Source organism: Saccopteryx leptura, chromosome 3 (assembly GCF_036850995.1).
Source record: "Saccopteryx leptura isolate mSacLep1 chromosome 3, mSacLep1_pri_phased_curated, whole genome shotgun sequence".
Classification (NCBI taxonomy): Eukaryota; Metazoa; Chordata; class Mammalia; order Chiroptera; family Emballonuridae; genus Saccopteryx; species Saccopteryx leptura.
This window is the reverse complement of record NC_089505.1, coordinates 283,603,200-283,624,287: the sequence shown is the minus strand read 5'-3', so window position 1 is coordinate 283,624,287 and position 21,088 is coordinate 283,603,200. Positions and strand designations below refer to the sequence as shown.

Below are 21,088 nucleotides of genomic sequence, written 5' to 3'. Positions count from 1 at the left end.
TTTTAAAGAAAGTCTCTGTATTGATCTTTATATTTCTATATTTTAAAGAGATAATTTGGAGTCCAATGATTAAATTGAACCTGATGGTGAAACGAACAGATAGCCAAATAAAAATTGTTGTTTGTTTAGGTGAGTGCCCCAGTTGTAACATCCACCACTCAGGAAAAGCCAAAGGACAGTGATCAGTTTGAATGGGTGACCATTGAGCAATCAGGGGAATTAGTTTATGAAGCCCCAGAAACCATTGCGGCTGAACCTCCACCTATCAAGTCAGCAGTACAAACCATGTCTCCTATACCAGCCCATTCTTTGGCTGCTTTTGGATTATTTCTTCGTCTTCCGGGCTATGCTGAAGTACTACTAAAAGAGAGAAAACATGCCCAGTGCCTTCTTCGATTGGTGTTGGGAGTGACAGATGATGGAGAAGGAAGTAAGTGTTTAGTGCTATTAATGAAATTTAATATAGGGTTGTGTAAAAGTTATTCAGATCATTACCTATTACTCATCATTTTTTTCTTTTGTAGTTAAGTTACCTAATGATTTATTGTTGGCAACTTAGTTCCAATAATAGACATAATAAATCTTTAAATATCTTTATTTTCATTTCATTATTTGTTCAAAAGGTGTTTTATTGAGCACTTACAGAACTGCTGGGCATCATTGGAAAGATTAAAAGATGAAGGTGGTATTTAGACCCTACCCTCAAGTAGCTAGTGTCGTCTAGTAATAGCAACGAGGAATGTGTATGAGCACACAGACTTCATGAGCTGTACAAGCCCTGAGAGAGGTGCAGCACTGTGCGGCTGTCAGGTTGGAGGGACCTGCCTCACTACCCATGTTGCGAATACAGTGCCATGGCAGTTGCTAGTGTGGCCATGAAGGACCGAGTTGCTGATGGAGTTAGTTTAGAAAGAATGGTTCGAGTGGTATTTGTGTACCCAGAATATATGAGAAATGATAAGGTAGCTGGTAAAAAATTGTGAAAAAGCTGCACAGAGAGCTCATTTTAAAGGCTGATATTGGTAACAGATCATGAAAAGGTTTATAAAGAACTTCAGATTTTATTCTGAATAGCTATGAAGATTTATTAAAACATTAAAGTTTTATGATGAAAATATTTTTTAAGAAAGTGAATTTGGTAGCTATTTTTATTTTTTAAAAATTAAAATTTTTTATTTATTGATATTAGAGAGAGAAAGAGGTGTCAATTTGTTGTTCTACTTATTTGTGCATTCATCAGTTGATTCTTGTGTGTGCCCTGACCAGGGATCGACCCCACAACCTTGACATATCCAACAACATTCTAACCAACTGAGCTGCCCAGCCAGGGCCTGGTAGTAATTTTTAGAGTAAAGAGAACAGAATGAGGCCCTGGTTGGTTGGCTCATTGGATAAAGCATCTTCCTGGAGCACTGAGGTCACTGGCTTGATCTCCCTGGTCAGAGCCCATGTACAAGAAGCAATCAGTGAAACTACAACTAAAATGGACCAACTAAATGGAACAAGTTGATGCTTCTCTCTCTTTGTCTCTCTCAAATAAATGGAAAAAATTTTTAAAAAAAGAAAGAAAAAAGAGAACATAGTCAAGGCCCATACGAGAAGCAAGTTGATGCTTCCTTTTCCTCCCATTCTTTCTCTCTCTCCTGCTCTCTAAAATCAATAGATTAAATCTTAAAAAAATAAAAAACAGAATGATGAAAATAGAAAAATATAATAATGTGTTTTGTAAAATAATAAAGAAGAAACTATGATGATTATTTTCAATGGGTTGGTAATTTTGTTTAGTAGAAGAAATAAGCTTGACTAGTGGTGGCGCAGTGGATAGTGTCGACCCAGGGTGCTGAGAACCCAGGTTCAAAACCTTGAGATTGCCAGCTTGAGTGCAGACTTATCTGGCTTGGGTGCAGGCTCACCAGCTTGAGAGCAGGTTTGCTAGCCTGAGTGTGGGATCATCAACTTGAGCCCAAAGGTCTCTGGCTCAGCTTGACAACATTCTCCCCCCCTCCCCCATCCCGATCAAGGCATATATGAAAGCAATCAATGAAAAACTAAGATGAACCAACTATGAGTTGATGCTTCTCATCTCTCTCTTTTCTCTCTCTCTCTCTCTCTCTCTCTCTCTCTCAAAAAAAAAAAAAAAAAATATCAGGGTAGGCCAGCAAGTAGATTTTCATTTGGTTTATCTCTAATTCTTCAGTTAATGACATTGAAATTTGAAAACTGATATTTTTTTGTTATTAAAAATCATAGTTTTGATTAGAGGTGATCGCTTCCATGTGCCATTTAGAAAGAATATGCTGTTGGGGTCTGTACTGCAAGCTACAGTAAGTTTAATAAAACAATTGATTTGTGAATTCTATAATTCTGAAGCTATCAAATATTAAAAGTACATTTTTTATTTTGTATTTTTAATGGAATTTTTCAAAAATGTCTATTTTTAAAGTTTTTGTAATAATTAGATCTTCTGCATACTAAACAGTTTCTGTTTGGTTTTATATATAAATTTTGTATGCTTTTTAGATTAGGAACTTTAATATTAATTTATCTGATTTTTTGAATTTAAATAGAAGGATAAGAACCATTGTCTTTTAAAACTTGATTATGAGATAGTAGATGTAACCCTAAAGAAAAAAGGAAAAAGAATCGCCTTTATGCCCTGGCCGGTTGGCTCAGTGGTAGAGCGTCGGCCTGGCGTGCAGGAGTCCCGGGTTCGATTCCCGGCCAGGGTACACAGGAGAAGCGCCCATCTGCTTCTCCACCCCTCCCCCTCTCCTTCCTCTCTGTCTCTCTCTTCCACTCCCGCAGTGAGGCTCCATTGGAGCAAATATGGCCCGGGTGCTGGGGATGGCTCTGTGGCCTCTGCCTCAGGCACTAGAATGGCTCTGGACGCAACAGAGCGATGCCCCAGAGGGGCAAAGCATCGCCCCCTGGTGGGCATCCCTGGTGGGCATGCCGGGTGGAACCCGGTCGGGCGCATGCGGGAGTTTGACTGCCTCCCTGTTTCCAGCTTCGGAAAAATGAAAAAAAAAAAAAAAGGAATCGCCTTTATGCCATTTATGCCATTTCATACTACTTTTAGTGAATATAAGAGTGTTTATTAAAAAGCATAATTCTGACATTCCTTTCTCCGGCTATGGTTTCATCTACCAAATCATGTGGCGATGTTTTTATTTTTGTGGTTTTCTTTTTGCTTTTGATTTAATACTCTTCTCAAGTTAAAACATAGTAGAAAACCTGTTGCAGAACCAACTATAGTTGGTTTATAGTAAATTTAGCATAATCTAGTTATTCATTAGCATATGAATATTATTAGCTTTCTTTGAGTTTATATGATGTCTTACAGAACTTCTGCAGACATTTATTATTAAATTTTAAATTATATTGCCTGACCTGTGGTGGCGCAGTGGATAAAGCGTCGACCTGGAAATGCTGAGGTCGCCCGTTCGAAACCCTGGGCTTGCCTGGTCAAGGCACATATGGGAGTTGATGCTTCCTGCTCCTCCCCCCCTTCTCTCTCTCTCTGTCTCTCCCTCTCCTCTCTAAAATGAATTAAAAAAAAAAATTAAAAAAAAAAATTTTAAATTATCACTATTTGGGTTGTTTTCAAATAAATATGATATAATTTTCTATTACATTGTCATTTGTGATCCTGTATATTGTTCTTTACTGTGTTTTTAAGTATTTTTAATTTTGAGTTCTCTCTTTAATCTAGGTCATATTCTGCAATCTCCATCAGCCAATGTTCTTCCAACCCTTCCCTTCCATGTCCTTCGTAGCCTGTTTAGCACTACACCCTTGACAACTGACGATGGTGTGCTTCTAAGGCGGATGGCATTGGAAATTGGAGCACTGCATCTCATTCTTGTCTGTCTCTCTGCTCTGAGCCACCATGCCCCACGAGTTCCAAACTCTAACCTCAATCAATCAGAGGTAGGATCAATTTTGATTCTTTAGATTATGAAAAACTAAGTTAAATTCAGAGTACAGAATGTAGTTTTTTTCTGAGGTAATTTATATTTCAGAGACTGGTGAGTTCCTTTTTTGCTCCTAAAGCAAAGAATATTTAAAAGAGAAACTATGAACTAATTGTTCTCTTTTATTAGGTTCTTTCAGAAAACCATAATTTAACCCAGTGATTTAATAGCTTAACCAGCTTTTCTAATTATTGGGATATGCTGAATTTATACTATAATTTCTCATCCTTTCCTTTCTTGAACTTTAGAGAATCATACTATTGAATGGTAGGTTCTAGCAAGAATAGTAAGACAGGCCCTGGCCGGTTGGCTCAGCGGTAGAGCGTCGGCCTGTCGTGCGGGGGGACCCGGGTTCGATTCCCGGCCAGGGCACATAGGAGAAGTGCCCATTTGCTTCTCCACCCCCCCCCCTTCCTCTCTGTCTCTCTCTTCCCCTCCCGCAGCCAAGGCTCCATTGGAGCAAAGATGGCCTGGGCGCTGGGGGTGGCTCCTTGGCCTCTTCCTCAGGCGCTAGAGTGTCTCTGGTCGCGGCAGAGCGACGCCCCTGGTGGGCAGAGCATCGCCCCTGGTGGGCGTGCAGGGTGGATCCCGGTTGGGCGCATGCGGGAGTCTGTCTGACTGTCTCTCCTCGTTTCCAGCTTCAGAAAAATACAAAAAAAAAAAAAAAGAATAGTAAGACAAGGGGGGAAACATGAAAGAAAAAAATAAGCCTCATTATTTCAAGATGATTTAAGTGTGTTTATATAAAAATCCGAAGTAGTTAATGACATAATCAAGTTTAATGAGGATACAATATACAGTTATAGTAAATCAAAAGAAGTTACAACATAACTCCAGCAAAAAAATAAAAATAGCTTACTAATGATATTTTTTTGACTAGCAGAAAAAATATAAAGTACTATGAATAAATCTGAGAAAATATTTGCAAGACCTCTATTCACAAAATATGTGACTTTCTTTTTTTTTTCAGAGACAGAGAGTCAGAGAGAGGAATAGACAGGGACAGACAGACAGGAACGGAGAGATCATTAGTTTTTTGTTGCAACACCTTAGTTGTTCATTGATTGCTTTCTCATATGTTCCTTGACCGTGAACCTTCAGCAGACCGAGTAACCCCTTGCTCGAGCCAGCGACCTTGGGCTGAAGCTGGTGAGCTTTGCTCAAACAAGATGAGCTCGCGCTCAAGCTGGTGACCTTGGGGTCTCGAACCTGGGTTTTCCACATCCCAGTCCAACATTCTATCCACTGCACCACCGCCTGGTCAGGCTGTGACTTTTTTTTTTAAAGAAACACTGTTACAAACTTTTTTCATCAAAAGCACTACTAAGGCCTGACCAGGCAGTGGCGTAGTGGATAGAGTGTCGGACTGGGATGCGGAGGACCCAGGTTCAAGACCCCAAGGTCGCCAGCTTGAACGCAGGCTCATCTGCTTTGAGCAAGGCTCACCAGCTTGATCCCAAGGTTGCTGGCTCGAACAAGGGGTCACTTGATCTGCTGGAGCCCCCCAGTCAAGGCATATGTGAGAAAGCAATCAATGAACAACTAAGGTCCCACAATGAAGAATTGATGCTTCTCATCTCTCTCCCTTCCTGTCTGTCCCTATCTATCCCTCTCTCTTTTACTGTTATAAAACAAACAAATAAAAACAACTAAGAACTGAAAATGGAAAGCACAGAATGGGACACTGTGTTTATGTGTATCTGTTAAAGAACTGACATCCAGAATTTTCAGAGAACTTCAAAAATTTCAAAAGGGAAAGACAGGCAACCTGGTAGGAAAATAGGTAGAAGGCTAGTATGGGCACTTTAGAAAAAAAGAGACTAAATATCCAGTAAATGTGAAAAGGTGATGTTTCACTGGTTATCAGAGAACCTTCCATACACTACAATTACACACCCATCACCCATCAGAATGTATAAAATTTCAAAAACATCAACACAAAATATTGTTTCACCATCATTTGTAATAATGTTAAGATAGTAAAATGGATGAAATAAATAGTATAAAAATAGAGTAGATAAATTGTCTGTTATGTAATAGAGTACAATACTGTAGGGTAGTGTTCTCAAACTTTTTGAAGTCGGGGTGCACTTAAAATTCTACAAATAATTGTAGGCGCACTATATACAAATTTCTGAGAAATATATTATAATAATTAAGTCAAATATTAGAAAAAATATAAAGATCAAGCATGCTTTTATGGTAATAAAATGAGATAAATATGACAAAATTAAATTTATTCTGACATTAATAAACATTTTTATGTTACATTTTTTGAGTTATGCTTTTAAGAATTCATAGAAAAGAGGGGTTAAAAAGTAAAAAATGACAAAAAAGTTATCTTTTAATATATATAGATACATTCTTAGTAAGATTTAGTAAATTTGGCAGGTCCCAGCGTGAATGTGTTAAGTTTTTTCATTCTTGTGTTTATGAGAAACATGAACCTGATGTGTCCTGGCGATTTCTTCAATGTTTGGGCATATATTTGAAAGGCAGACTCTCATTTCCTTGTCAGTACATTGAAGAATTCCTCTTTTTACTCTTGTGTTGAGGGTAGAAAATCCTAATTCACATAAATAGGATGTTGAAAATTGTAGTAAAGTGTTCAAAGCTTTTTTAGATATTGCCACATATTCTTCTTTCATAGAAATCCAGAAGGTTTCAAGAGACAATTCCTTATGTTTAATCATCAATCCATGATCAGTGGGTATAGCTGTCAGTTCTTCTTCTGTTAATGTTAAACCAAAATCACTTGAAGCTTCCATGAATGGGTTTCTAATCCAATCGTATTGTTCAGTGTTAGGTGATGGAAAATGCTATAAATTAAATTCTGCCCGACAGCCTTCAAGTCCTCTTTTATTTATACTTAGCTTTTGCTCACTTCCAAAATCAGATTCTTCAATATCACGCTTCTTTTTGAGAAATCTATCCATTTTATTTGAATGTATTTATCTAAAAATAATATAATGATGTGTTAATAATAAATATAATAATGATGTGTTAACAAAAAGAGCAGTATTTTTGTAATGAAATGGTATAATGGAGTAACTATATTTATTTTTATATCTGGGCACATGCCACAAACCAGCGCAGCTAGTAATTCCAGGTCCTGAGTGGCAAAGGTGCGGAATTAAGAAAATACGGGGTCAGGAGGGCCCTGTAATTGCTGCTGGCAAGAACAAAGCATACCCCAAAACTGCATCTTGTTTTATTTATAGGGCAAAGTGAGGCCATTAGCAAATCAATGGTCTATGATCACGTTTTAAGGCAACTCAAGAATTTTACCAAGTGCAGAAAACCCCCACCATGTATATCATCTTAACTTTACACCAAACAGAGGATAGAAGGAACTTGCCTCCAGTCTTTCCAGGGAACATGGGGGGTAGTGTAAACAATCCAGCACCACAGCTTCACAGCCTTTTGCAACCTAATCAGGCAAGTGAGGTGGGGGGTTGGGCAGACTGGCAGCTTACAGCTAATTCCCTACACCACTGTCCCCCAAAAATCTAAACTCCAAAAACCCTGTTGGTTTTTTGGTCCCCAACAGGCACATATTTCTCTGGAATACCATAGGGTGCACACTTTGAGATCCACTGTTGTAGGGTAATGAAGGAAAACAGCTACAACTAACTACACATAACGGTATTGATAAATTTCACAAGCATAACTAAAAGCCTGACATTAAGGATTATCTACTGCATGCTTCCACTTATATAAGGTTCAAAAACTAGGCACAATTGAACTCTAGTGACCAAGGGTTTCATGCTTAGGTAGTAAAATTATGAAAAGAATAAGGTAGTAATGAATATAAAATTCAGGAGGAATGATGATGTGATGAATAGGAGATGGAATGAGGGCAGTTTCTTACATTCAGTGATTTAATTCTTGACCTGCATGGTTACATAAGTGTTTGTAGTTAATTAAACTTGATCTGTTTAATTTTGTGTTCTTTCTGTATATATCATATCCTTCACTTTTGCAAAATATAAAAAAAATAGCTGTTTTTATCAGTAACCTTAAATGTACTGCTAAATGTTTATGTAATAAAGGTTTTATGATTCACTTAGTAGTTTATTTTATGAAATGTGAAAGATGGGATTCCTTAGTTACAGATTCATAAAACTATACTCCAAATCAGTTTATGAAAGTGTTGTTTGAATGTAGTATTCTTCCTTAGAAAATCTTTTCTTAAAAGAAATGCAAAAATTGGCATTATTTGTAAATTATTTTTTAAAGTAATTGCCAGTCTTTTCAGGTACTGTAAAGTGTATTCATTCAATAAAATGAGTATCAGAGTTGCTAAATTAAAAGAAAATTCTTTATAGAAGGTTTATTGTTACAGAATTAATTTTTCAATTCACAAAATAATAATAATCAACCTTATATTTTGTTAACCAGTATCACCCCAATAAATTCAATAAAAGGGGCAAAAAGAATTGACCTTTACAGAATTTGATAATATTTTTAAAAACCAGTACATCTCTGTCGCTTTTTCTGTCTCTACACCATTCACATTTTTAATATGTTCTCTATTCCCAAGATTTTTGTCCACCTCATGTTCTGAACATGAAAGAAATTAAGACTTATTTGTAGAAATAGAAGCAGTCTTGCTTACTGTGATTGAAAACTTGATATCGTAGAATTCTCCTCATGTATGCATTTACTAAACATCCGAAAAGATCTGTTCCATATCCCTCTTCCCTTTACTATTTTCTCTCTTTGAGTTGTTGACTCTTTAGGCTTTAAGGTACTTTTAACCCATTTTTTCCTAATAAATGTTTTATTTATTTTAAAATCTAAGCACTTGTTCTCCATTTTTCCTTTCCCTGACTGCTGGCAACTACTAGCCCGTGTTCTGTCTTTGCATATTTACCCACAGTGGATATTTCACATAAATGGAATTGTAAAACATGTTACCTTTTGTGCCTGTCTTCTTTGAGTTAGCATAATTTTTTTGAGGTTTATGTACAAAGCATATGACAGTATTTCATATGCCTGAATAATATTCCATTGTATGTATATACCATAATTTGTTTATCCTTTCTTCCATGTTCGGGTTCTTTCTGCTTTTGGCTATTGTCAATAGTCTTGCTATCAACATGTGTGTACATGTATTTGAGTGTTGGTTTTTATATCTTTTGGTTATAGGGGTGGAATGACTGGATCACATAATAGTTTTTTGTTACATTTTTGGAGTAATTTTCAAACTTTTTCTATAGTGTCTGAACTATTTATATTTCTATTGATAAACATTTTTGAGGATAAATAAAACCAAGTAGTAATTAGTATTTGTTTTGTGATAAGCCTCAGGTATCAAGCTCTCATAATCCTACATCAACAGAAGAACAGCAGCTATACTGGGCCAAAGGGACTGGCTTTGGGACAGGCTCTACAGCTTCTGGATGGGATGTGGAACAAGCCTTAACCAAACAGAGGCTGGAAGAGGAGCATGTTACCTGTCTTCTGCAGGTATATTTGCAGAGTTGATATTGTCGGTGATGAGAGTTAAATTATTATTTTATATTTGTATTGATTTTTAAGTATTGATGACTCCAGCTCATCTTCAGTTTCCTTTATAAAGTCCATTATGCTCCCTACTCTCAGTTCTTTTGAGATACTCATGGTCAAAGATTGCTCTTCCCTACTTGTAACTTCAGGTATCTTCCTTTTAGTTATTAGCTTCTTCACTGGGAGGAAAATGACAAGAACAAAATTATTCAATGACTGGAAAATATGCTTTCTTCCAGTCTTCTCATCTAAAGAGCTGAATCTGGACTCTTAAAAAGCAATGTTGTTTATCTATTTTTATATAGCTTTGTTTCTCACACTGTTCTGTCACTTTTCTAGAATCAGGGAAGTTGAACTAGTAGAGAAAGTCATTAATGCCACAGAAATATAAAGGGGAGGTACATCAATTAAATGATTAAAATTGGTGAAGTTTTGCCCTGGCCGTGTAAATCAGCGGGGTTAGAGCATCGTCCGAATATGCCAACGTTACAGGTTCTATCCCTGGTCTGGGTACATACATGAATCAACCAACAGCCTGACCAGGTGGTGGCGCAGTGGATAAAGCATTGGCCTGGGATGCAGAGGACCCAGGTTCAAAATCCCGAGGTCGCTGACTTGAGCATGGGTTCATTCGGCTTGAGCATGGGTTTACCAGCTTGAGCATGGGTTCGCTGGCTTGAGTGTAGGATCATAGATATGACTTCATGGTTGCTGGCTTAAAGCCCAAGGTCGCTGCTTGAGCAAGATGTCACTCACTCTGCTGGAGCCCCCTGGTCAAGGCATATGTGAGAAAGCAACCAATGAACAACTAAGGTGCCGTAACAAAGAATTGATGCTTCTCATCTCTCCCTTTCTGTCTGTTCCTGTCTGTCCCTCTCTCTGTCTCTCTCTTGCTTAAAAAAAAAAAAAAAAGAAAGAAAGAAAAATTTTTTAAAAGAATTTTTTTTATTTATTTATTTATTACAGAGACAGAGCGAGAGTTAGACAGGGACAGACAGACAGGAACGGAGAGATGAGAAGCATCAGTCATTTTTTCATTGTGCGTTGCAACACCTTAGTTGTTCATTGATTGCCTTCTCATATGTGCCTTGACTGCGGGCCTTCAGCAGACCGAGTAACTCCTTGCTCAAGCCAGTAACCTTGGGTCCAAGCTGGTGAGCTTTGCTCAAACCAGATGAGCCCACGCTCAAGCTGGCGACCTTGGGGTCTCGAATCTCGGTCCTCCACATCCCAGTCTGATACTCTATCCACTGCGCCACCGCCTGGTCAGGCGAAAAATTTTTTAAAAATCAGTGAATGCATAAATAAGTAGAACAACAAATTGATGTTTCTCTCTCTCTCACACTAAAAAAAAATCAGTAAAAAAATAATTGGTCGAGTCTTTGAGCTTTTGTTTTCTGCAATTCTAGAATGATAGGGTCATTTTAGTATAAAGATTAAATCACCTTCAAACTGTAAAGCAGTGGTAGTCAACCTGGTCCCTACCTCCCACTAGTGAGCATTCCAGCTTTCATGGTGGGTGGTAGTGGAGCAACCAAAGTATCAATAAAGAGATATATTTAACTATAGTAAGTTGTTTTATAAAGATTTATTCTGCCAAACTTAGCGAAAATCCGACATAAAGTACTTGGTAAGTAATTATTTTTATATGCTTTAACTTGCTGTAACTCTGCTTTATAAATTTTATAAAGTAAAATTACTTCCCTACTTTATAAATCACCATTACTGTGGAACTGGTGGGCAGTTAGAAAATTTTACTACTAACAGAGATACAAAAGAGGGCAGTAGGTATAAAAAGGTTGACTACCCCTGTTGTACAGTGTATTTATTCAATAAAATACAGTGTGTCCATAAAGTCATGGTGCACTTTTGACTGGTCACAGGAAAGCAACAAAAGACGGTAGAAATGTGAAATCTGCACCAAATAAAAGGAAAACTCTCCCAGTTTCATACCTATTCAGTGCAGTTCAGTGTGGGCACACACACAGATTTTTTAGGGCTCCTTAGATAGCTATCCCATATAGAGCCTCTACAGACTCGTCACTGACTGATGGCCTACCAGAACGGGGTTTCTCCACCAAACTGCCGGATTCCTTCAACTGCTTATCCCTCTGAGTAATGTTATTCCTATGTGGTGGCGCTTCGTTATAAACGCGCTGATATTCATGTTGCACTTTGGTCACGGATTTGAATTTAGCGAGCCAAAGAACACACTGAACTTTCCTCTGTACCATCCAAATCTCGACTGGCATGGCCGTGGGATGCTCTACTGTATAGACGGTGTTACATCATTTGCGCATGCGCACATGCTGCCACATCATCCTACAGAAACTGGGAGGGTTTTGCTTTTATTTGGTGCAGATTTCACATTTCTATCATCTTTTGTTGCTTTCCTGTGACCGGTCAAAAGTGCACCATGACTTTACGGACACACTAAATATCAGAGACCCCTTCTGTAAAGTGTATTTATTCAATAAAATAAATATCAGAGTTGCTACTAAAGTTTTAACTTTGTGTTCTTAGATGGATTGATTGCTTCTATGTGTCTAGTGATATACAGGGTAGAGCAAAAGTATTATAGTTTACATGGAAAATAATGCAATAATTAATAAAATATAAGAATAAACTTTATTGTATTCAAATCTGTCAACTTGCTTTGTCCCACTTTGTATGTTGCCTCATCATGCATCATCCTTCTCTTTTGAAAGTCTAAAGAAAAATATGTCATTTTAAAAACATACAGTGCAGCCTGACCGGTTGGTGGCACAGTGGATAGAGCGTTGGACTGGGATCCGAGGACCCATGTTCGAGACCCCGAAGTCGCCAGCTTGAGCACGGGCTCATCTGGTTTGAGCAAAGCTCACCAGTTTGGACCCAAGGTCGCTGGCTCGAGCAAGGGGTTACTCGGTCTGCTGAAGGCCCGCGGTCAAGGCACTTATGAGAGAGCAATCAATGAATAAATAAAGTGCCACAACGAAAAACTGATGATGCTTCTCATCTCTCTGCATTCCTGTCTGTCTGTGCCTATCAATCCCTCTCTCTGACTCTGTAAAAAAAAAAAAAAATATATATATATATATATATATATATATATATATATATATACACAGTGCAAGAGATTTTTGCGTTGAAAATATTTACTCTTGGCATTCAGACTGAATATCTAACATAAAATATTTGCTTTGAAGTATGTGAAGCTTAAATCCAATTTAAATCCAGCAATTTTTCTTTTTAAAGGTTCTTGCAAGTTACATAAATCCTATGAGTGGTGCAGTAAATGGAGAAGCCCTTTCATCCCACGAGAGCAGAGGACAGAACAGTAATGCTCTTCCTTCTGTACTTCTCGAGCTTCTCAGTCAATCCTGCCTCATCCCAGCCATGTCCTCTTACCTGAGAAATGATTCAGGTAAATCACATTTTCATTAGTCCTCTGAAATGTCTTTGTGGGTGAGTACTTTTGTTTCCTTATTTATCGTTATCAGTATAAATACGTAATAAAGTTTAGTTTAAATATTTGGTATTCTCCCCCACTATATGTAGGAATGAGTTGATGAATTTATTTTTAAAAAGTTACTGTGGAAATATTTAGTTCTGGGGAGTGGAGGTGGAGACTGATTTGTACTATATAGTCATCTGTCCTAGAACACAGATTAAGACCTCTTAGTGTTCTCACTTCATTTTAGCACTTTGGATCAACTTGAAATAGTATTGTAACTTGGCCAACTTTATGTAACAAATTTAGTAATTCTTCAAACTTTCTTCAGTGAACTTAATTCAGTAAACTAAGTGTATAATTAAGAGAGTTGTTGCAAAAATTATAAAAAAAAAACTTTGAAGCCTTAGCTCAGGTAGGTAACTGGAACAAATAAGTGAATTATACATTTATTAGGCTATTTTACCTCGTATATTCTTAAAAGGAATAATAACCCTTAAAGATAGAAAGTAGTTGTTTTCATGAGAGATTTCTTAAATAGTTAGAAAAATTATCCTATAAAGGATGTGTCTATTTTAATTCCTCTCAACATTCTGACTTCTGTTTGTCATAGCCATGTTATTCTGAAAGCCACGTTTTAAACAAGGATCATTTTTCTCCAGCTACTGTCACTTACATTTTTATTTTTACTACAGTGTGTATTTAGTGTACCTGCAGATACCCCACTGGCCATTAGATGGAGATCTTCTCTCTTTGCTAGAAATAACTTGGTAAAAATGTATGAGTGTGAGTTCTTAGGCAGATTGTTACTTTCAAGTTCCTCACTCTTCCATTTTTGAAAACGACATGTTTCTATTTCTGAAAATAGTACCTACTACTGAGCACATTCAGTCACTTGCCATTGATTTAGTGAACATGCTAAAAATCCTTTACTAAAGTGTTATAGAAAATCTCTGTCTTCTTAGTGCTAGTATCATAGTATGGAAGTAAATATAAATATCACTTTAGAGTGAAAGGAAAATTTGCCTGACCAGGCAGTGGCGCAGTGGATAGAACATCGGACTGGGATGTGGAAGGACCCAGGTTCGAGACCCTGAGGTCGCCAGCTTGAGTGCGGGCTCATCTGATTTGAGCAAAGCTCACCAGCTTGGACCCAAGGTCGCTGGCTTGAGTGAGGGGTTACTTGGTCTGCTGAAGGCCCACGGTCAAGGCACATATGAGAAAGCAATCAATGAACAGCTAAAGTGCCACAATGAAAAACTAATGATTGATGCTTCTCATCTCTCTTCGTTCCTATCTGTCTATCCCTATCTATCCCTCTCTCTAACTCTCTCTGTCTCTGTAAAATAAAATAAAATAAAATAAAATAAAATAAAACAAAACAAAACCTTAAGAAAACAAACAAAAAAAAAGAGTGAAAGGAAAATTAGAGTTATCCAGTTCAATCCTATTCAGTTTACAGTTTAACAAGGAAGAAATGAAAAAAAAAATGAAGTCCAGAGAAATTTATTCATTTGTCTAAATTTAACCTACAAACAATAATATGGCCATTATTAAATTTAAATATTTTCAAATTCAAACGAGATAAATTAATTTTGACAGTATGGAAAAAAGATTGGATGTGGTCTGTTAGGAATATAGACATGAGAGAAGCAGCACAGGACTTTTTTATTGGGAACATTATGAAGTTTCTATTAATTTGACTGGTTTTCTAAGCTAAATGATGGAATATACTAGTATTAAAATTTTCTCATTTTCAAAGTATTGGTCGGGCAGTTCCATAACTGGCTGTAATGGGACAAAACCCACTGTTGCAAATTGTATTCTACCATCTGATTTTCCTCACACTGGATTTGTGTGTCTGAAGTTCTTATTATAGCTTATCTTTGGTTATATTCCTCATAAAGTCAAGATTTCAGTTTTACTCTTTGAGAATAAAAATGTTGGTATGGCAGATGTCTTAATTTAAGTATGATCACAATCTTTAAACCCAGAAGTTATTAGTCATAAATTATTGAGCTCTCATAATACTTTGTATTTAACTTCATGTACATATTTATAAGATTTTTTTCTTTTTTTTTCTGAAGTGAGAAGTGGGGAGGCAGAGACAGATCCGAGGCATGCGCCCAACCAGCATGCCCACCAGGGGGCGATGCTCTGCCCATCTGGGGCATTGCTCCGTTGAAACAGGAGCCCTTCTAGTGCCTGAGGCGGAGGCCATGGAGCCATCCTCAGTGCCCAGGCCAGCTTTGCTTCAGTGGAGCCTTGGCTGCGGGAGGGGAAGAAAGAGAGAGAAAGAAGAGGGGGGAAGGTAGAGAAGCAGATGGGCACTTTTTTATGTGTCCTGTCTGGAATAGAACCCGGGGCATCCACACACTGGGCTGACTCTCTACCACTGAGCCTACCAGCCAGGGCTCTAGTTTTCTTGATGATAGTTTATTTGAAACTTTTGAGGTATTTTGTACTATGCCATTTCTTTGCAGTGTTTTAGTAAAGAATCTGTCAGGATGGGTGAAAAATTTTAAAGATTTTTCTGCTATGTAGAGTTGCATATCATTTTGTTTTTAATTCTAAACTATATTGTAATAGTTCTCGTTTTTTTGAAAATTAGCTAAGGAGTACAAATAAAACTTGGAACATTTGCCTGTATTTAATGTATTTATTTATATGTATGAATAAAGAAACAAGATACTGTCAGGTCCTATATGCCATTTCATTCCTGGGAAGCATATGTAGCACCAAAATTTTGAGCATCATTTGGCACTTAGGTGCTAATTAACAAATGTTAGTTTATTTTATCTAGAATCTCCAAATTTGTAAAGGACATCCTATGTGGAAATGTCTCTGGTATAGAATACATCCCTCTCTCTGTTCAGTAATTATGAGGATAAGTTTTATAAGGGAGTAGGAAAACTGATTACATTAAAATTTAGGTGGGTTTTCAGTTGGTTTGATTTGTATTGGTCTGTAAGGGTAAAATATCTGTAGCACTTCAGAGATACCTTCCTTGACTCCTCAGGCTGGTTTTCATTAGGAGTTTGTAACATTCATTGACTCCTTTTGTTCGCTGACTACTCATACATGTTATTTAAAAGTGCTTATCTTAAAAAGGTTAAATTAGTCCTCCCTTATTCTTGAGCCCATACTCACATACTTTTCACGATTAGTTTATATAAACAGAATTATAGGAATTTGGCTCTTGAAGATGGCACTGTCCAAGAGAGGCTTTTTGCTATGATGGACACTTCCTGCATTTGTGCTGTCCAGTACAGACTCACGTGGCTGTTGATTACTTGAAATGTGGCAAGGAAAATCAAGTAACAAAACTTTTAATTTTGTTTTTTTACATTTTAATTAAAATCAAATAGTCATATGTGGTCACCATATTGACAACTCAGGAAGCATCATGATATTAATGAAAAAACTTTAGAGTTAGCTATTCCTAGCTGTCAATGCTGGTCTTGCTGTCTTTTACTTAGCTGCTTGCTATACAGCATATAAACCTTAGTTTCTCATACACACAGTGAAGATAACAATGACTTTTCTAAAGCATAATGCACATACAGAAATGTCAACAATAGAGAAATAGGATTAGATATACATATACCAGATGGAGTGCAGAAAAAGAGAAATGGTCAAAGAGATGATACTCTTACCAGGAATGTTTTACTATTTATCAGAATAGTCAGTTTGAGATGTTATTTATGTATGTAAAATGTACAGAAATTCATGTTTTCCTTGTAAATATCCCTACATGGTTTCCCAGCCATAAAAATAAATAATATTTGAGTTGGTTTTTACCTATTTTATCTTTATGTATTTTTTACTGTTGTAGCTGAGATACAGTGGCTTCATTTCAGTTTTTAAAATACATTTTTACTTCATACTAATAGATGCATTTATTGCTATAATGTACTATCTGAGCTACTTAATCATTTTTATGTGTATTCTAGCTAATAGTTACTTAATTCTTGCTCTTTCCCCAACTCTATGCTTTATTTCTTATAAGTGCCTGTTATATTTGTACATCTGTGCTTTATATATAACCTGTGTTAATTCATTTACCAACTAACCAATTGACCTAAGATTTAATTAGAAGCTATATTGCCGTGGGCTTACTGTTAGATTGCACGTGTTCTCATTTTATGTATTTCCCTTTTCCTTACAGTTCTCGACATGGCGAGACATGTGCCACTCTATCGCGCTCTGCTGGAATTGCTCCGAGCCATTGCTTCTTGTACATCCATGGTGCCTCTGTTGCTGCCCCTTTCTACAGAGAATGGGGAAGAAGAAGAAGAACAATCAGAGTGTCAAGCTTCTGTTGGTACATTATTGGCCAAAATGAAGACTTGTGTTGATACCTACACCAATCGTTTAAGGTACTATACTTAATTCATTTCTCTTGCCCTTGTCCCTAACAGTCTATTTTTATATAGCTTTGAGGGTTTTATAAATGACATATATGCTAATTAAACACAATTACACCCACATAATATATGAAACTGGAAAGAAAAGTATTCACCCAATCCTATACTCAGAGTTGTTTACTTACGTTGACTTATCTAACATCTCTTTGTGTGATGTTATGGTATGGAGTTTTTCTTAAAAACTGACTGGCACATTATACCTATTATATAGGTAGATGCTTGTTTTACTCAATATTGAAGTCAAAGATGCCTTTCAGTATCAATAAATACAAATTGCTGACATTGTTTTTCTTTTCTTTCTTTCTTTTTTTTTTTTTTTTTGTATTTTCCCAAAGTTAGAAGTAGGGAGGCAGTCAGACAGACTCCCGCATGCACCCGACCGGGAACCACCCAGCATGCCCACCAGGGGGCGATACTCTGCCCACCTAGGGCATTGCTCCATTGTGGCCGGAGCCATTTTAGCACCTGAAGTGGAGGCCGAGGAGCCATCCTCAGTGCCGGGGCCAACATTTGCTCCAATGGGGCCTTGGCTGTGGGAGGGGAAGAGAGAGAGAGAGAGGAAGGAGAAGGGGAAGGGTGGAGAAGCAGATGGGCACTTCTGTTGTGTGCCCTGACTGGGAATTGAACCTAGGACATCCACACGCCAGGCTGATGCTCTACCGCTGAGCCAACTGGCCAGGGCCTAACCTTGTTCTTAATACTTCTAGTTATAGATGCTGTGTTTTGCACAACAATCTATTATTGGACACGGTTTATTTCTAATTTCTTTTTTTGTGTGTGTGTGTGTGTGTATTTTTCTGAAGCTGGAAACGGGAGAGACAGTCAGACAGACTCCCGCATGCGCCCGACCGGGATCCACCCGGCACGCCCACCAGGAGCGATGCTCTGCCCACCAGGGGGCGATGCTCTGCCCCTCCGGGGCGTCGCTCTGCTGCGACCAGAGCCACTCTAGTGCCTGGGGCAGAGGCCAAGGAGCCATCCCCAGCGCCCGGGCCATCTTTGCTCCAATGGAGCCTTGGCTGTAGGAGGGGAAGAGAGAGACAGAGAAAAAGGAGGGGGGGGGTGGAGAAGGAAATGGGCGCTTCTCCTATGTGCCCTGGCCGGGAATCGAACCCGGGTCCCCCGTACGCCAGGCCGACGCTCTACCGCTGAGCCAACTGGCCAGGGCCTATTTTTAATTTCTCACAACCTCAGGCATTTTAATGAGGATTGTAGAAATCTCTGCAAGTAGATTCACAGAAGTAAACTTATTGGATTATGAATTACTTCTATTTCATTTTAATACATGTGTTATAATTCACTCTAGAAACTTTTTTAGAAGTGAGAGGATTCAGTATTTCTTGGAATTACAGTAAAGTATTATTTTTATGGAAAATTGAATTTTTAAATGAATCAGTTTTAAGTTTATACCACACTAGCTTCAGATGATGAGTTCTATTATCATACATTCTTTTAAAATAACCTAGTAAACCTCTTCTCTTAGAAGAATGTATTCAGTTGTTCTTAGTTTTATTTAAAGATGGCCTAATTCTGGCCCTGGCTGGATTGGCTTAATGTTAGAGTGTCGGCTGGACATGTGGATGTCTCAGGTTTAATTCCCAGTCAGAGAACACAGGAGAAGTGACCTTATGCTTCTCCCCATTTTCTCTCTCTCTCTCTTTCTCTCTCTCTCTCCTTCCACAGCTATGGCTTGATTTGTTCTAGTGCATTGACCCTGGGTGATGAAGGTGGCTCTGTGGAGCCTCTGCCTCAGGTGCTATAAATAGCTCAATTGCTAACAAGGCCTCAGACGGGTAGAGCATCAGCACCTGGCAGGGGTCGCTGGGTGGATCCTGGTTGGGGCACATGCAGGAGTCTGTCTCTCTATCTACCTTCCTCTCACTTAAATTTTAAAAAACAAAAAAGCCTGACCTGTGGTGGTACACTGGATAAAGCGTCGATCCGGAACGCTGAGGTCTCTGGTTCAAATCTCTGGGCTTGCCAGGTCAGGGCACATACAGGAAGCAACTGCTATGAGTTAATGCTTCCTGCTTCTCCCCCCTCTTTCTCACTCTCCATCTCCCTCCTCCCCTCTTCTCCCTCTCTCCAAAAATCAGTAAAATCTTTAAAAAAAAAAAAGATGGCCTAATTCTGATTTTTAAGACATTTATATTGCCAGTGGAAGCTTATTTTACAGTGGTCTTCTGAGTCAATTAATGTTCTTTACCATCATTGTAGTATATTTGTTCTACTTAGTCTCACTTATTTTTAAAGAACCTAAAATTTAAGTATAACGGTATATACTTCAAATAGTGGCAGAGAAATGGTCACTGGAGGAATACTTTTTGTCAGTCTTCACTTTCAGGGAGAAATCAACTTCTCAGATGATCCTGACTCTGTTAGTTTATGTTACTCTCATTATCACTTTAAAAAGTAGAGGCTTGCCTGTCCTATGGTGGCACAGTGGGTAAAGCGTCAACCTGGAACACTGAGGTCCCTGGTTCAAAACCCTGGGCTTGCCTGGTCAAGGCACATATGGGAGTAGATACTTCCTGCTTCTCCCCCCTCTCTCTCCTCTCTCTCTCTCTCTCTCTCTCTCTCTCTCTCTCTCCCCCCTCTGTAAAATGAATAAATCTTTAAAAAAACATTGTAAAAAAAAAAAATTAGGGGCTCACTGCCAGGCATAAGAAATCATAAGGTAGAGAAGAGATTAAAAAAGAACCAATTGGTAGAGATATGAAAAGCTATAAGTTTATACTATTTCCTGGGAAGGAAAATATAAAGGTATATTTTCTTTGATCAGATGAGAATTATTTCTTTTGTAGAGAAGAGGATAATAATATGTTTAATTCCATCATCTATTGTGGCAAAAATATTTCTAACTGGTAACCTAGGCAGCCAGCATAATTATATAAAAGTGTGGTTTTCTTTTTTTTCTTTTTTTTTTTTTTTTTTTTACAGAGACAGAGAGAGAGAGGGATAGACAAGGACAGACAGACAAGAACAGAGAGAGATGAGAAGCATCAATCATAGTTTTTTGTTGCGACACCTTAGTTGTTCATTGATTGCTTTCTCATATGTGCCTTGACCGCGGGCCTTCAGCAGACTGAGTAACCCTTGCTCGAGCCAGCGACCTTGGGTCCAAGCTGGTGAGCTTTGCTCAAATCAGATGCGCCTGCACTCAAGCTGGCGACCTCAGTGCCTCAAACCTGGGTCCTTCTGCATCCCAGTCCAACACTCTATCCACTGCGCCACCGCCTGGTCAGGCAGACATGATTTTCTAATAGTTATTATCACATTTAGGAATGTCTAACTGAGCATTCATTTACTGCCCTGGCCATATGTATTCCTTACTCTTGTTTAACAAAGCAATTCATATAAAATATATAGAGCTTTGAAATTGCCCTTATGTGTTTTAAGAGGAAATTTTGCCATGTTTGAGATGTATTATAGTAGTTTATAACTAAAAATTGAAAATTTATGATACCTTGTGTGTTTTCCCCCAGGAGTAATTTATTTCTTAGATGAAAAATTATATAAAGATTTGGACTGTTATAATTCTCTCTTTGATTAAAAATATCACAAATTTGCAAGGTTACAAATGTCAAAATAAGACCATTAAAATAACAATAACTATTCTTTATACTGTGAATTTCATTATGCCATAATTTCTATTTGATGCTACAGAAATCTAGTTCTAATGTACTGAGTTCTAAGGTAATCACAGAAAATGTGTTGCGATGAATAGAATTTTTGCATGTAGA

The 21,088-nt window shown here is 37.9% G+C and overlaps 1 protein-coding gene and 1 non-coding gene across 11 annotated transcripts in view; both read left to right on the top strand.

Annotated features, from left to right (window-relative positions):
* Window positions 1-21,088, top strand: part of BIRC6 (baculoviral IAP repeat containing 6) — a 238,151-nt gene that overhangs the window by 177,061 nt on the left and 40,002 nt on the right. For all 10 annotated transcript variants that reach the window (XR_010750445.1, XM_066378557.1, XM_066378563.1 and 7 more), the window contains exons 62-66: window positions 130-430; window positions 3,713-3,930; window positions 9,282-9,446; window positions 12,723-12,891; window positions 17,087-17,297. Coding sequence is in view for 9 of the 10 variants with exons in the window: in XM_066378557.1 (XP_066234654.1) it covers window positions 130-430; window positions 3,713-3,930; window positions 9,282-9,446; window positions 12,723-12,891; window positions 17,087-17,297 (1,064 nt within the window). In the remaining variant the exon portion in view is untranslated. The remainder of the gene's footprint in view (window positions 1-129; window positions 431-3,712; window positions 3,931-9,281; window positions 9,447-12,722; window positions 12,892-17,086; window positions 17,298-21,088) is intronic.
* Window positions 4,270-4,346, top strand: TRNAD-GUC (transfer RNA aspartic acid (anticodon GUC)). Its single transcript has one exon. It is a non-coding gene; the product is annotated as a tRNA-Asp (tRNA).